This window comes from Pogoniulus pusillus, chromosome 13 (genome assembly GCF_015220805.1).
Source record: "Pogoniulus pusillus isolate bPogPus1 chromosome 13, bPogPus1.pri, whole genome shotgun sequence".
In the NCBI taxonomy this organism is placed as follows: Eukaryota; Metazoa; Chordata; class Aves; order Piciformes; family Lybiidae; genus Pogoniulus; species Pogoniulus pusillus.
In genome coordinates this window covers 5052123-5068457 of record NC_087276.1, presented here as the reverse complement: position 1 = coordinate 5068457, position 16335 = coordinate 5052123, and the positions used below count along the sequence as shown (strand labels likewise).

The 16335-nt window shown below is 38.5% G+C and overlaps 1 protein-coding gene across 2 annotated transcripts in view; it reads right to left on the bottom strand.

Annotated features, from left to right (window-relative positions):
* Positions 1-16335, bottom strand: part of U2SURP (U2 snRNP associated SURP domain containing) — a 50682-nt gene that overhangs the window by 18350 nt on the left and 15997 nt on the right. The window contains exons 6-18 of one of the 2 annotated variants that reach the window (XM_064152828.1): positions 15388-15455; positions 13976-14070; positions 13857-13892; positions 13672-13754; positions 12838-13003; positions 11606-11817; positions 10589-10632; positions 7175-7279; positions 5556-5622; positions 5300-5463; positions 3454-3616; positions 1723-1802; positions 565-652 (exon numbers count right to left, since the gene is read on the bottom strand). In XM_064152828.1, the coding sequence (XP_064008898.1) occupies positions 565-652; positions 1723-1802; positions 3454-3616; positions 5300-5463; positions 5556-5622; positions 7175-7279; positions 10589-10632; positions 11606-11817; positions 12838-13003; positions 13672-13754; positions 13857-13892; positions 13976-14070; positions 15388-15455 (1371 nt within the window). Of the gene's footprint in view, positions 1-564; positions 653-1722; positions 1803-3453; positions 3617-5299; positions 5464-5555; positions 5623-7174; positions 7280-10588; positions 10633-11605; positions 11818-12837; positions 13004-13671; positions 13755-13856; positions 13893-13975; positions 14071-15387; positions 15456-16335 lie in introns of those variants that run through there. The other variant, XM_064152829.1, reaches the window with a different exon arrangement.

The window sequence follows — 16335 nt, the reverse complement described above, 5'->3', positions numbered from 1 at the left end:
TGATTTAAACAGAAAAAATGATAAAAGCCCACCATCAGCAGAGAAAAAGATAGGCTGAGCATGAGAGCATGAGAATGGTGACAAGTAGAGAGCACTGTATCTCAAAAATCACTCACAACTACCTATTGTTAGACTGTTAGGAGACCTCAAAAAACAAAGTCTACCACAGAAACGATTAAAAGTATGCTGTTATATCCAAGCAGCTTCTTTCCACACTGAGCTGCCCAAATTTGGGTTTGAAACCGAGATATAGGTGGTCCAAAAATAATCAGAAAGCCAAAAAGCCTTATTTGTAATGAAGTGCTAGATAGGTATTATCTCAACTCTACAACTACAGATCTACCACTACACTTAGGCTGCAAGATGCTGATTTTCTTCCTTAATTTCAAAGCTACCTTTGCAAGAGAGTAGACTTAATTTGTATTTACAAAAAAAAAAAAGAAATGATCATGGAAAAAAAAAAGAAAAGCTTAACTAGGAAGCTTGAAGTCTAAGTCCCCTACTTGTGCAGGAATATTTACTTATTTGACTTTTATATCACATAAAGAACAATGAAATACATACCTTGAAATTTTCAGACTGTAAATGGCCTTGTATTGTACGGTAAGTAGCATTGAGATCAGAGAATATCTGACATAATTTTGTTTCAAAACTAGAATTAAACATACATTTCTTAAGTTAAACTTTGTAATATATGTTTTCTGGACATACATAATTCATGAAAATACCTGGGACACAGGATTCAAAGGCACAAGGTTCTGATCCCTATAGTAGCCATGAACTGAACTATAAAGCAAATATGATTACTACATATTAAAACACCTTGGACAGCAACAGAACTGTGAAGGTAGATCTTCACATCTGCTGCAGTCCCTTGATACAGCCTGGAAAGACTGGAGGAGGATAAAAAGGAGTTTTACCAATGAAAGAATTGTCTCAAAATTAAATTTCTATTATTAAAAAAATCTTGGTTACATTTTTTCTTGATCTACTCAATGAGGCCCTCAATGAAAGCACAGGGAGTAACAGCTGCCTAGTATCTCTTGAGCTTCTCTCAATGTGCAAGAAGTAAACTGGCACAGCAATGACACTGCAACAAGAAAATGTCATTTGCAGTCACTCATTTGGTAACATGCTGAATATTCCCCACCACACTATCAAAATATCAGGGAGATTCCAGGAAATAGACACAATCAAATATCTCAAGAGGACAAAGGTACTCTCACAGGATCACAGGATGTTAGGGGTTGGAAGGGATCCAAGTAGATCATTGAGTCCAACCCCCTCTGCCAGAGCAGGACAATACTATCTAACACAGATCACAGAGAATCTGTGTTAGATCCTTGGATATTTTTCCTGAATTCTGCTCAGTACCTCAAAACCAAAAATCTATCTCAAAAATTGACTTCTTCACATGGATTATGTGCTGTATCCTATCCTGAATACTACCTATAGGCTCCCTTTCTGCAAAAGGCAGTTGAGTAACTTTCACTTAGATGAGGTTCCACGCAAGCAGTCCCCTTGCATAGGGGATATACACTTCCTTTTGCAACCCTACACACTGAGATGCAAAGAGACATAAGTATTGCAAGTGTTGTAACAGTACACTTACAGGATAAGCGTAAATTTCTATACAACCACTTCTATCCAGGGATGTACAAAACTGAATGTAAGGATGTTTTAATTGTTTTAATCATCAATCACCTAAAATACTGTACTTACAATTTTCTATAGTAGGAAGCATTGGCAACTTTAGCTGAAGAGTTGTACAACACATCCGACACGAGATATAATCTTGCAATCTACAATAAAGAAGGTCCAAACAAAGATAACTCCAGAGTTTCAATTGCCTTGAAAATGCATGCATTTGCCCAGAAAGAACACAAGACAGTTGAAATGTTGGGTATAGTAATAGTAAATGTAGTGATTCTATAGAAATGTTGGAATGGCATAGCTACTGGAAATTGAAACACTGGAACTGTGTTTCTAGATCCCTTTCTGGAGAGCAGCCAAACAGAGAGGGATCTGGGGGTGCTGATTGATACCCGCCTGAACATGAGCCATCAGTGTGCCCAGGTGGCCAAGAGAGCCAGTGGCATCCTGGCCTGCATCAGGAATGGTGTGGTCAGCAGGAGCAGGGAGGTCATTCTGCCCCTGTACTCCGCACTGCTTAGACCACATCTTGAGTACTGTGTTCAGTTCTGGGCCCCCCAGTTTAGGAGGGACATTGAGATGCTTGAGCGTGTCCAGAGAAGGGCGACGAGGCTGGGGAGAGGCCTTGAGCACAGCCCTACGAGGAGAGGCTGAGGGAGCTGGGATTGGTTAGCCTGGAGAAGAGGAGGCTCAGGGGAGACCTTATTGCTGTCTACAACTGCCTGAGGGGAGGTTGTGGCCAGGAGGAGGTTGCTCTCTTCTCTCAGGTGGCCAGCACCAGAACAAGAGGACACAGCCTCAAGCTACGCCAGGGGAAATTTAGGCTTGAGGTGAGGAGAAAGTTCTTCCCTGAGAGAGTCATTGGACACTGGAATGGGCTGCCCGGGGAGGTGGTGGAGTCGCCATCCCTGGAGCTGTTCAAGGCAGGATTGGACGTGGCACTTGGTGCCATGGTCTAGCCTTGAGCTCTGTGGTAAAGGGTTGGACTTGATGATCTATGAGGTCTCTTCCAACCTTGATGATACTGTGAACATAAGCCATGGACAGGCGAGAGTGCACGAGCTCAGTAAGTGCTGCGTTGAGATAAAGTGGAAGGTTGGAATGACCTTAGAGAATGGTGTAACAAATACAAACAAACATAAGGCTGGAGCCTGTGGTTTTTGCCTATCTCTGCTGATTTAGATTGCTTAGACACAATGCATGTGTTGCTGAGAAAATATGATGAATTTCTACACCAATTAGTATGTAATTTCTAACACAAGTACATCTAACCAATTACAGTTTAATACAATTTATAGCCTTCTGATGAAAGGTATAAAAACACATGTTTGGAATGCAGTAAATGGATTGGATTGATTGGCTTGCATCAGGCTTTCTCTCCATCTCTTCTGATACCCATGGCATTGAAACTATCTAGAAGTATCAAATTAGAACACAGTCATATTATTAACAAACATGCTGAGATGCAATGCATCCCCTGATGCTACAGGGTACTAGCTGCTGTAATACTACATTGCAAAGGGCAGTCCATGGCATTCCAAGTTTTATTCCCTTATCTGAAGATGCCATTCTGCTCTTTTTTTGGCACTTCACAGCCAGGTGGAACATTATTCAAAAGTGGGTTCAGAAAGAACAAAACTATGTAACAAAATCCCCCAGGAAAACAGCATACTTGAATTTCTGCCCGTGATTTAATATGAAACTTCCACGCTACCTGAAACTTACACCACTTGTAAATTTTATGTGTGCTGCTCAGTGAGCTCTTGCCCCACAATATAAGGTTATATAAAATCACCACACCTTCTTTGGAAGAGGAGTCTTCAGAATGGACAACGACTCCGTAATGCAGTCTACAATTTCTTCAGCAGCCTCCGCGTTATTTAGACAGAAAACCATCGCATCGCCAATATCGTTCTTCCGAGGAGTTAACCCACGCAGAATTTCCTCTAATTTGTCCCTCTGCCTGAAATACCAGGAATTGTAACACTTTCAGTATAAAATTACCAATGCTGTAGGGATTTTTTCCATCATTGGAACAAAAGCAATTCTGTTGATTTTTTCAGTTGTTTGATAGATTCATAGAATTAATCAGGTTGGAAGAGACCTCCAAGATCATCCAATCCAGTCTAGCACCCAGCCCTAGCCAATCAGTTAGACCATGACATTAAGTGCCCCAGCCAGTCTTGAACAGCTCTAGGGATGGCAACTCCACCACCTCCCTGGGCAGCCCATTCCAATGCCAATCACTCTCTCTGTGAAACAGTTCCTCCTTATATCAAGCCTATACCTCCCCTGGCACAACTTGAGACTGTGTCCCCTTCTTCTGTTGCTGGTTGCCTGGCAGAAGAGGCCAACCCCCACCTGGCTACAGCCTCCCTTCAGGTGGCTGTAGACAGCAATGAGGTCATCCCTGAGCCTCCTCTTCTCCAGTCTGGACAACCCCAGCTCCCTCAGCTGTTTATGAACATATGCATCCATATTACATAAAAAGTGCAAAAAGATTCCCACTCACATCTGGATTACATACAGAAACAAGGGAAAATTAATTCAAAAATGCCTAATGCAGCAGATCAGTATCTCTAATAAAGTAATTATAGGCTGTATGTTAGGAGGAAGTTCTTTAGAGAAAGAGTGATTTGCCATTGGAATGGGCTGCTCAGGGAGGTGGTGGAGTCACCATCCCTGGAGGTGTTGAAGCCAAGCCTGGATGAGGCACTTAGTGCCATGGTCTAGTTGACTGGATAGGGCTGGGTGCTTGGTTGGACTGCATGATCTTGGAGGTCTCTTCCAACCTGGTTTATTCTATAATTCTATGATTATCTTTGAGTTTAGTTTAAGCCCAAATCAAAACAGACAGATCTAAAGCATGCAAGTAATTTTTGCTATAGAAGAAGAAACATTAGATTCAGAAAATTAGTATGAAGGAATCATTTCAGGTTTTCCTTGCCCACCATACATAGAAAACACTGTTAGGAGAGTATTTTTGGAGCCTTTCAGAAAGAAGATATAATAAATAAATTATGCATTAAAACCTCCAGAACCATGAGTCATGTCTTACTAGGATGAAAAGAATAAAACAACAAAAAAATTCACATGCCAAGAACACACTTGGAACAGTAATAGGAAAGTTAAGAGAATCCTGTCTTTATTTCCACTACCATCCTCATCCCCAAGACACTTAGAATGCACAGCAAGGAACTCTAATCTGCCTCTGACTGCTTATCTATAACTGCTCTCAATTTTAATTTCTGGTGAACACACCAGCAAATTTAAGAATATTGTTTAGTTCTTGAGACCATAATGATGTTGAGAAAGGTACTACACACCCCCACCAACAGATAGACACAGAAAACAGGCAAAAACTCTCATCTTCCCAATGTCCTTCAAATGAAGGGTTAACAATTGGATTGAAACGACTCAGTGTGTAATGATGACAAATCTAATCAAATCCAAAACTTATTTTTAGCACTAAATACAATTAAAAAAAAGCACTAACTGGAAAGCACTGAGGTTAAGAGAGCTTCTAAGTAATACTACCACCGACATGGTAACATCTTAGGGGCGACCTAACTACAAAAGCACAACAGCCACAAATCCAACAATATGCACAGTTAAAACAGCATTACAAATTGATGGAAGTTCATACTCTTCCTTAAGTGCACCCTTCTTGTTCGTTTCCTCCACAAACGCTTCTGTTTCTTGCTCTTCTGACATCCCATGCAGGTATGGGTTCAACGGTGGTGGCCTCCAAAAGGATCCATTCTTGAACATTCGGAAATCTTCTGTCCTCCACTTGGTTGGAGCATCTCCCTGCAAAAAAAAAACAACCCACCATTTTTGTTTTGGTGCTCTGTTACTTCATTATGTTTGAAGTCAGGAATTGTCACTAAAATTCTACTTGCCTGAAGAATTGAGTAGAGCTTCCATCTATAATACACATGGGCTGGAGTCTGGTTTTCAAATAAAAACCTAAACCAAAAAGCAAAGAAAAGAAACAAAATATATTACAAATTATTTAGCTAAAGCAAATTCAAATAAATAAATAAATCATAGAATCATAGAATCAACCAGGTTGGAAGAGACCTCCAAGATCATCCAGGCCAACCTAGCACCCAGCCCTAACCAGTCAACTAGATCATGGCACTAAGTGTCCCAGCTCTAGGGATGGTGACTCCACCACCTCCCTGGGCTGCCCATTCCAATGCCAATCACTCTCTCTGTGAAGAACTCCCTCCTAACATCCAGCCTAGACCTCCTCTGCCACAACTTGTGACTGTGTCCCCTTGTTCTGTTGCTGGGTGCCTGCAAGAAGAGACCAACCCCACCTGGCTACAGCCCTCCTTCAGGTAGCTGTAGACAGCAATGAGCTCTGCCCTGAGCCTCCTCTGCTGCAGGCTGCACACCCCCAGCTCCCTCAGCCTCTCCTCACAGGGCTCTGCTCCAGGCCCCTCACCAGCTTCGTCGCCCTTCTCTGGACATGTTCCAGCACCTCAACATCTCTCTTGAATTGAGGAGCCCAGAAATGGACACAGACAGGTTAGAATCCCAAGCTGGCTACCGAGTGAGCTCAAGATAGCTACAAAACACATACACCTACAGCACAGCTGTGCAGAACAAGTTGCCCCGCACACATACGTATGCAATCTGCAGAGAGCAGACTTCTACAAAGGCACAGCATTTCTCAGAGGTTAAAAGCAGAAAGAATGGCTGGTCTGCCCCTCAGTAAAGCATAAGAATCACCAGTACAAAGAGTTAATATTGGAACAACTGCAGGCTCAGCACAAGTGGTGTAAGAACAAGTAGTTACATGTTTAGGCTGCTCAGATAAAATGATACATGGCTTGAAGTTTTCCAACACTCTTGACAAGTTCAAGAAAAAAGGTAAAAAGAACAGCTGATTTTTTAACTGCCAAGATATTCTGACCTCTGTATTTTGTCTTTTTAAAAGGTCACTTAGTATTTCCCTGAAATAGTATTTCAGAAACTGCATTTCACAGAGTATTTGGAAATCGATCTTTTTTTATTCCACTCATGACAAGAGTTGGGAATTCTGACAGCTTCACTATGTCATCTAAATTTATACCTTATCTGCATTGACATCAAAGAAAAAGGGCCCCTAGGTCTTGCTAAAGGTTAAAAATCAGGCTCCAGAAAGACTAGATTTTAGGTTGAGCTGGTCTGCCTCTTTTGGGGGGGACTTTTTCTTTTTAAGAAATTTTTGTTGCTGCTTCCACTGATGATCTGGAATTCCTCAGAAAAGTAGGTGCTAAATGTAGTTTTATTAATTATATATCCATATAAATGTATTTTACAGTGCATATGTAGTATTTTCAAAGTAACAACTGGAATAAAAAAGAGCATATTCTTCATAAAAAGACAGCACAGGCATTTGTGACATTTAAACCTGCACATAAATGTAAGCCAAAGTGTGCCAACTCTTATTAGTGTTTCAGAAATGCAAGACACCAGTAACAGTGAAAACAGGTAGTGCAATTTCAAACTGAATCCATGTCATAATCACCTGAACATTGGATTGTTGATTTCTCGGTTCATGATCATGGCTTCAAACATTGGCCCTTCCCGTACCACAAACTCTATCATTCGATGTATCAAAGCGAGCAAATTCCTACAACAACAACACAGTTAAAGAAAAATTGATTCAGACCTAACACTATATAAAACTACACTCCACCTAAGATACTACAACTGTGCAGGAGATTATTTTGCTGTGTTGTTAAGAAAATTGTGTAGAAGATAAAGTAATATGGAACATATTATAGCCTTGCATCAAAGACACGGGCATTCTAAAGTATAAACATGCCTAGGAGTGGTGGAGTAAGAATTTAAGAGGACAGCTCTTTCCTGAATTTCCACAGCTTAGCCTACAACCATCTCTTCCTTAACAGAAGCTTAACAGTACTTATCAATAAAAAAAGACAACTGAATACCAAAGTACAATTAGCTAGCAAAAACTAAGCCCTCACCTCAATTGTCTAGCATTAGGACAGAAGTATCCACAACAGTTTGACAGGAGAACAAGTGGCTGAATGTTACGCTCAAAATTAAACACAATACTCAATGGAAACCGCATTCAACTTTCAAGTGATTCAAACATGAAAGGCCAACAGCCTTCCTGATGCCAAACAGGGTAAGGATGTTATTAAATTTAGATAATCCCTATTTGGTCAAGACTCAGCTACTAGCATAGAACAAAATTATCCATCACTTCATGTCATACCATCCAGTGTTTGCTCTCTCATGAACTCAAATGAATCAATCACCATTTTGGTTTTTTAATGACAACACTTTAAAAATCATCTGTATTTGTTTCGTTCAGCACTGCACCCTGAGGCAGGCAAGAAGCAGATGTGAAGTGCAACATCTGAAAACACAGAGCAACTTAGAAGCACACTAACAGGAGACAGTCAAATAAGCTTTGTAAAGAATCATAAGCACCAGTTTCCAACCTTTGGGGAATTATTGGAAACAGGGTCCCAAATTTTCGAATGTAGATTACCTACATAGACATATACATATCCTTTGAATGTGATGCAAGCAAAGAAAAAAAAAATCAACTAATTTCTCAACTTTTAAATTTCCTTAAACAGTCTTCATTATGTTAAAAAAAAATATTGCTTCTAGTACTTTTTTTTTTATTATTAAAATTTAAAAATTGGTACAATGAAAAGCTGCAGAATTTTATACTACTACTTAGTAATGAGGTGATTTTCTAGCATGAGGATCCAAAGTTCTGCCACAGATACAATGTACTAGATCATAAAAAGATTTTCAACTTAAAATCATAGTAATAAAATGCTGCCCCTGCCATCTGCAAACTCAGCAAATGTTCTGGTTAATACCAGACAACATTAAATCTACATTTGGCTCAAATATTATACAAAACCCCCAGACAGCTACCTGCAACTCAATTTTCCTGTTTGCTTTTTATAATCCCAGAAACATTGTGAAGAGGACACAGTCCAATACTTCTGTAGCCATTTTATTTAAAGCAGTGTTCTGAAAGTCTAAACAGCAAGACTGTTCTTGTTATATTAATTGTATTTGAAAACATCAGTAAGAGAAACAAAATTACAATGAACTTTCAAGCCTGTAAAGCTATTACACCATGCATTTATTTTAAGGCAAATTTAATGTGATCATTTCTGGCTTCCTGCAGAACCATGTTGTTGGCTTTCATCCAATTTTCTTTCATTGAGTACAATAAAGTTGTGTAAGAGCAGATTATGCTTGAACAAGGACATCTGCTTTGGACAGCCTTCAGATCTATGAAAAAAAGATTCCACACATCCCATATCTGAAAGAGGGTGTTAGATGTGTTCTGGCTGACTACTTGGAAGTTAATTTCTCAGAAAAAGACTTGATTGTGTATATTCACAGCTCTCCATTTACTACATACTAAGAAAAGGTGTTAAAATCACTATTGAAAATTCTCAAAAGAAGAATAATTAAATGTATTATCTCACTGAACTCAGTTTTTTTCAGGACATAATGCACAGTGTAATAGTCTTAGCAGCTGGCATTACCACCTTTGAAAGTACTCAGAAAGAAAAAAAGAGAAGTATTTTCAAATACAATTCAATTAACATGAACATTTCTTATCATAGGAGCTTTCAAAATGCTACAGTAAATAAAAGGGGAATGTTTTTGTCTGAAAGCTAATTTACTCTGTAAACACTGTACAGTTTTACAAGTACTTGTTCTACTACTCGACGTTTCTCAAATCAACACTCCCAGTCGCCCTTCATTAGTCACGTCTCTACCCAACAAAAACTGTACTGTCTTCAAATTTCAATCAAAACCACTACTGCATTTGAGCATCTATTTGACAAATACTTTAATACACTCCTACAACTAGCTTCACAAATCTCTTTCTTCCCCCCAAACACACGTTTTAAAAAGAAAGGAAAAAAGGGACTTTGTGACAATTAAAACAGTGTAGTAAAAAAGGATGATAGTTTTAAGTGCATTATTTTAAATGTCATTTAGAGTAAGTTGGCCAACAAAAAGAAAAAAAAAAAAAAAAAGGAAAAAAAAAAAAGTTTTTCAGTTATAATAAAACCACATTTATTGGAGCCGATCGTACCAATGTCTGGTCAAAAACTGTATACTTTCCCAATCCATCCCATGATGTTTTCCTGGTCCCCCGCTGCCGCAGACAGTTCAGCTGGTGTTGCTCACCAAGGCCAATGTCAAAGAGAATTTGGTAATCTTTTGTGCTTATTTACTTTTAAAACAGTGTTGTGTTCCTATGTTTGGGAAAAGGTTTTAGCTTAACTGAGCAAGAGTGTACCTAGGCTAGTGTGAAGGTAGGAGCACTGATGGCAACCAAACTACAGAAAGACCCTTGAGATATAGAGCTACCATTTTCAGTGTCCCAAAATAACTGTTGCATGTTAAAAAAAAAAATAGAAAATACAGCAGAAATCCCAAGTGATTTTTAACTGAATTAGTTACAAATTCTCTAAGTCAAAAAGGCCAAAAAATAAGTGAAGAAAAAAGCCCCACACCACCACCACACTGGATACAGCTGCATTCTAGCTAGGAATTAACAGAGACTTATGTCATTATCTCTAAGGCAATCAGTTTCACCCTAGTGTTCACTCACAACACTACCCTGCAACTGTTTCATTACCCTGCAACTGTTTCATTACCCTGCAACTGTTTCATTACCCTGCAACTGTTTCTACTGTTCGCAATTAATCTCAAAAGATAACTATTTAAATCTATCTTAAGAAAAAGAAATAAAGATAATTAGACTGTAAAGCACACACATTTCTTTCAAGAGCAATGAAAAAAAAACAAACTATTGCTCAGTCAAGCCATTACCTTTTCCTCAACATCACCATTTTTCTTTAAAATTCCGAAGGGGAAATTTGCTATATTTAGATCAGTAATAATAAAGAAAAACATGTACCTTTCTGTTGGGATAACCACTTTGACTATGGCTTGCGACAGAGTCTGTATATGAAGTCACATCAGATAATAAACATAGAATATGTGAGTATTGTTAACAAGTAACAAGCAAAAATATACATATGCAATGAAAATACTACACATCTATCACAAGTTTTGCAGGCAATCACTGCTGCGAAGTTATAACTAAGCAATTACACAAATGTAAATGGTTGTGTCAGTGAACTATAAAGGTTCACTAATTGCAAAGTATCAGAACATTCCTGTCAGAATGTACATTGATGAACTGAATAGGTACTACACTGAATATTATTAAGAAAGGAGTTCTTAAGTTTAAGAAAAGATTCTAAACTATTTGACTTGGATCACGTTGGAATTACTTTATTCCCAAGTCTTACCAAAAAAAAAAAAGACAACAAACAAAAGACCCAAATCAGCCCTAACATTTAAGTGTCACTCCTTAAAGAACCAACTAATTCTTAGAAACGTAAATCAAGTTGGTTTGTGATTACAAAATACTTACCCTTTTATCAGATAATATTCCAGAAACAAAAATCTGAAAACTGACTCCATAAGTAGCATAAAATACTTACTCAATGTCCAGATTAATTACCTTCTACACAAAATATCAACTCCTCTAGTGTAAAAATAATGCTACCCAAATTAAAATGTAGTATTTTCTCTAAAGAAAACAATTTAGATACTGCAATTTGGCAGCCAACAAAAAGGGGGGACGTAGGAGAAAAATATCCAGGGAGCCTGGAGGAGGAAAATGATAGCCAGATTTAAAGCAGCACTAAAATAAATCAAGAGTGAATATACTGTACCCTAACAAAGACATAAAGCAAGAGCTTCAGGAATTAAGTCGGTTCCCTTGGGCTACAGCAGGGAGCCAGTGAACTTGTACACTAAGGGCTGCCAAAGTCAGCCTGAACAATGCAAATCTACGAAGCCACTGAAATACTGTCACAGATGTAGTATTTAACAATGAGATATGGCCCAGGGTACTGTAAGTTACCTTCTCAAAATCTTCCTTGTTTTTGGGTGGTGGTAACATTGGAGCATTAGGATTTTTCAACCTCTCCCTAGGCTGGGCATTAAAAGGCAGTCCTGACGGAGGAGGCGGGAGGGTATGCTCCATCATAGAAGGCGGAATGTATATTGGATGTGGTGGTATAGGTACAGCTTTGCCCCAGCCTAGCTTCATTTCAAATGACATGATCATCTTGCCTGGAGAAGTGAAAGAAAACAAAAGAACAAAATAGAAAAAAGAAAAGCAAATCATCATGACATTATAAATTGGTCCTGCATTACTCAAGATTTTTCTCTCTAAAGGCAACATTTGGTTTCCTCTGCTCAACAGTGTAAGCAGAGAGTATCATACCTATCAGACATATGCAAATGAAAGCCTATTTGATTAAGCTTTTCCCCTGTGCACCCGTTCAGGAGACTAAAGAACACAATTAATTGATTCGCTGGGGGGTTGCTGTTTAATTCATCATCAACTCAGCAAATCAGAATGAACAGGGTAATTCTTCAATTATGTTTCCGTGCTTCAATTTTTCAACATGTTTTGTTTGTAGTAAATGATTTTCAATTATGCAATAACCAAATAGAACTTAACAGTATAAACCTAGTAAAGGACCATTCTAGAGTAAGCTATGCAAGAAGCAACTTTCTTAATTTTTAATCTTCTTGCCTGGGATGCTGATTTTTATTCTTTCTTCATCACTCAATTTACCTTTTGTCCCTTATCTTTTTTTCATATAAGAGCTAGGCAAGACTGTCCATATGCAAAATTACATGTCTAGCACACTAAAGCTATCTCTTTAATAGCAGGAGTTTAGCCATTTTTCCAAAGAATGTCACATATTTAAGGCAAGGTTGGACGTGGCACTTGGTGCCATGGTCTAGCCTTGAGCTCTGTGGTAAAGGGTTGGACTTGATGATCTGTGAGGTCTCTTCCAACCCTGATGATACTGATACTGTGATACTGATACTGTGATATTTATCACCAATTACTGATTTTTATCCTGTGCACATCATCTTTACCCACAGAAAGAGCCAACAGCCCTTATGCATGGTATAGTTAAATGACATTCAGCTGTGGTAGGGTGAACTAAAACCACTGCCGGTGTACTATCTGCTGGAGTTACACCATACCTACCACTAATCTGATAGAAACATTTGCAGATAAGCTCAATATTCCTACACAGATAACCACAATTCCAAAATGAGAAATGTATTTACCATTTAAATTCTTTAATGCTCTTTCAGCATCTCTTCTATTCATAAAGGCAACAAAGCCACAATTTCTCTCTCTTGCTCTTTCTTCATCAGTTCTTGGCCACATAATTTTAACACTGGCTAAGGGTCCAAAGCGTCCAAACTCTTGACATAACATCTCTTCATTCATCTACATGAAATAAAGGTAAAAATTAGCATCTTGCTAATGTATTTCAAAAGATATTCTTTCATATTACTTTATATTACATTCATATTACTTCATATTACTGTCCAAATGTCAAGATCTTAATTTTCTGAGTTTACTGAAAAACAATTCATTGGTACCTCCCCAGTGCAATCTAATCAGGGAAAAAAATATCATAAAAACAGTGTTTGAAAACTGAGCACACTGCAATTTTTGAGATATGATCCACCCTCCATGGAGATTTACATAGTGAAATTATTTCAACTGAGCATTTTTGCATCTTCTAACTGACTGTCAAAACCTTGACTTCTGCAACATCATGTACAGAGCAGGGAAGTGGTAGAAGCCCCATCCCTGGAGGTTTTAAGGCCAGGCTGCATGGGGCTCTGAGTAACCTGATCTAGTGTGAAGTGTCCTTGCCTGTGTCAGGGGAGTTGGAACTAGATCTCTGAGGTCCCTTCCAGCCCTGACAATTCTATCATTCTATGATTTAAACAGATACTGTCTCTACAGTCACCAACTGTACCTAGCATATAGGTATATATATACCTGTATGATTTAAAATAAAAGAGGGAGAAAATTACCACTGGAAAAAAAATTAGCTGGACTCAAACATGCCAATATTACACACCGTTCTTTGCCTCCAAACTTACTTGAGGATTAATGTTTCCAAGATACAAATTTGTTGTGCTTGGATCTCCAACATCATGTGACCCTGGTGCATAATCATCTAGTACTACAATGATGGAAGAAAAACAAAATGAAAAGAAGACATTATAATCATTACTATGCATTTAAGTAACAACATTATACTGAGTAAGAAAAGAATCTATATTACCACCAGACGATCTGTTCCTTCTTGAAGGAGCATCCACTGAAGAAATAAAAGAAAAATAGATATGCTTTAGGCTACAAGTTTTGCACCTCAAGCAAGCATAAAAACCCCCATCTACTTACTTGAGCGACGCTGGCCATCTGAATCTGACTGGGGTGGTTCAAAACGACTCAATCTACCTTTTGTTTTATGTCTTTCATCACGCTCCTCTTGTATTCTGCAAAAGTTTAACACAAGTCACAACTCAGTATCATTTTGAGGGTTTTACTCTTAAAGTTTTCAATTCACTTCCAAGTTAGAAGAATTTTTAATGCTAAACACTTGGGCTAATAAAAAAAATTTCAATTGGCTGGTATGTCTGAATTTTTGTTTCATCAACTGGAATATACCTACCAGAACTATACCATCTGCATACTACCTCACTGATACCATCAAGAGTATTTTAATCTCAAACAAAATTGACTTGGTTTCAGAACCAGATTACAAGATCAGAAATAAGAAATGTGCTCTGAAAAAGAGATCTGAATGCCATATCCAAATGCCAGAGATGCAACCAGATGACTTCTCATGATGCACACAACTCCTTCATTTCTATTTCTTCTCCTAACTTTACTAAAACATTTGTTCATATAGGCTGACACCTTGTAGCATATAGCAGACACCCTCATATGACTATTGCTAGAGCACAGAGGATCTTGTCTCAGTTTATACCTCTGAAGACACAAGTAACTACTAAATTCTGTGTAGTTCAGCCTTAAATATGAAGATCATAGAATCAACCAGGCAGGAAGAGACCTCAGAGGTTATCCAGTCTAACCTATCCCCTAGCCCTATACAGTCATCTAGACCACGTCACTAAATGCCTCATCCAGTCTTTTCTTGAACACCTCCAGGCACAGTGACTCCACCACCTCCCTGGGCAGCCCATTCCAATGCCAATCACTCTCTCTACCAACAACTTCCTCCTAACATCCAGCCTATACTTGCCCTGGCACAACTTGAGACTGTGTCCCCTTGTTCTATTGCTGGTCATCTGGGAAAAGGGACCAACCCCCACCTGGCTACAACCTGCCTTCAGGTAGTTGTAGACAGCAATGAGGTCCCCCCTGAGCCTCCTCTTCTCCAGGCTAAACAACCCCAGCTCCCTCAGCCTCTCCTCATGGGGTTTGTGTTCCAGGCCTTTCACGAGCCTTTCACGAACAAGGTAGAACCCAAGGGAACAAGGTAGAACCCAAGGGAACAAGGTAGAACCCAAGGGAACAAGGTAGAACCCAAGGGAACAAGGTAGAACCCAAGGGAACAAGGTAGAACCCAAGGGAACAAGGTAGAACCCAAGGGAACAAGGTAGAACCCAAGGGAACAAGGTAGAACCCAAGGGAACAAGGTAGAACCCAAGGGAACAAGGTAGAACCCAAGGGAACAAGGTAGAACCCAAGGGAACAAGGTAGAACCCAAGGGAACAAGGTAGAACCCAAGGGAACAAGGTAGAACCATTATGTCTTCTTTATCTCCAGTAAAAACTAGTCAAACTTACTGCTTTAATTCTTCCTTAAAAAGTTCCAAATTACTCTTTTTCTTTTCCTTCTCTCCCTTCTTCAAAGGCTGAAATTAAAGATATATCAGCCAACATTTGAGCAGATAAAATCAAACAAAAAAAAATCATATATAGAACAAAATTTTACATAATCTCCATGCATATTTTACCCACAGCTTTCAAACCAAGTAGACTACAAGAGAAAAAAAAAGAAAAGAAAAAAAAAATCACAACAAACAAATAAGACTTGAAAACATTATGACCAAGTACTATCAAACACAAAACTAGAAAAATGAAGGATAGCTTAAACTAAATTTTGTTATTTCTCATTACATGTATTTTTCTACTCTGGCTATAACAAATTGGAAGTATCTGTCAGTTTGCTCCACTTAGAAATTTTGAAGCTGGCTATATCCCTAGCAAACCATCATGCTCTAATTAAACTGATGTGTGCACATATATATGTAAATTACTTTACATATATACATATATAGTCAATTATTTTATCCACAAATATTCTGTGGAAAGAATTTTCTTCTCTTGCTTCCTTCAGATATGAATACAGATCTGAAGAAACAGCTAACCTGAACAGTTCAAGATCCTTAGAAGAAAAACAAACAGTCCTGAATGACAAAGAATATGGATATTGTATTCTCATTTTGTTTTATATTCATGTGAATTCTTGTGCTAGTTTGAAGCCATCACAATTCTTCAACAACATTGTTTTATATAATGAAATTTAAATGAAAAACGTTTCCAATAGGCAGACATACAAAATATTTATTGTGTTACACACTACAGCTTTGGAAAAACTGGACTTCCTACTCACCCCAGGCAAAGTTGTTTGTTTGTTTTTGTTTTTGGGGAGGGTCTGCCAAATAAATAAAATTATTTTTACCTCATTATCTTCAATCACCATTGGACAGGGCAAGTGAGTAAACTGCATTA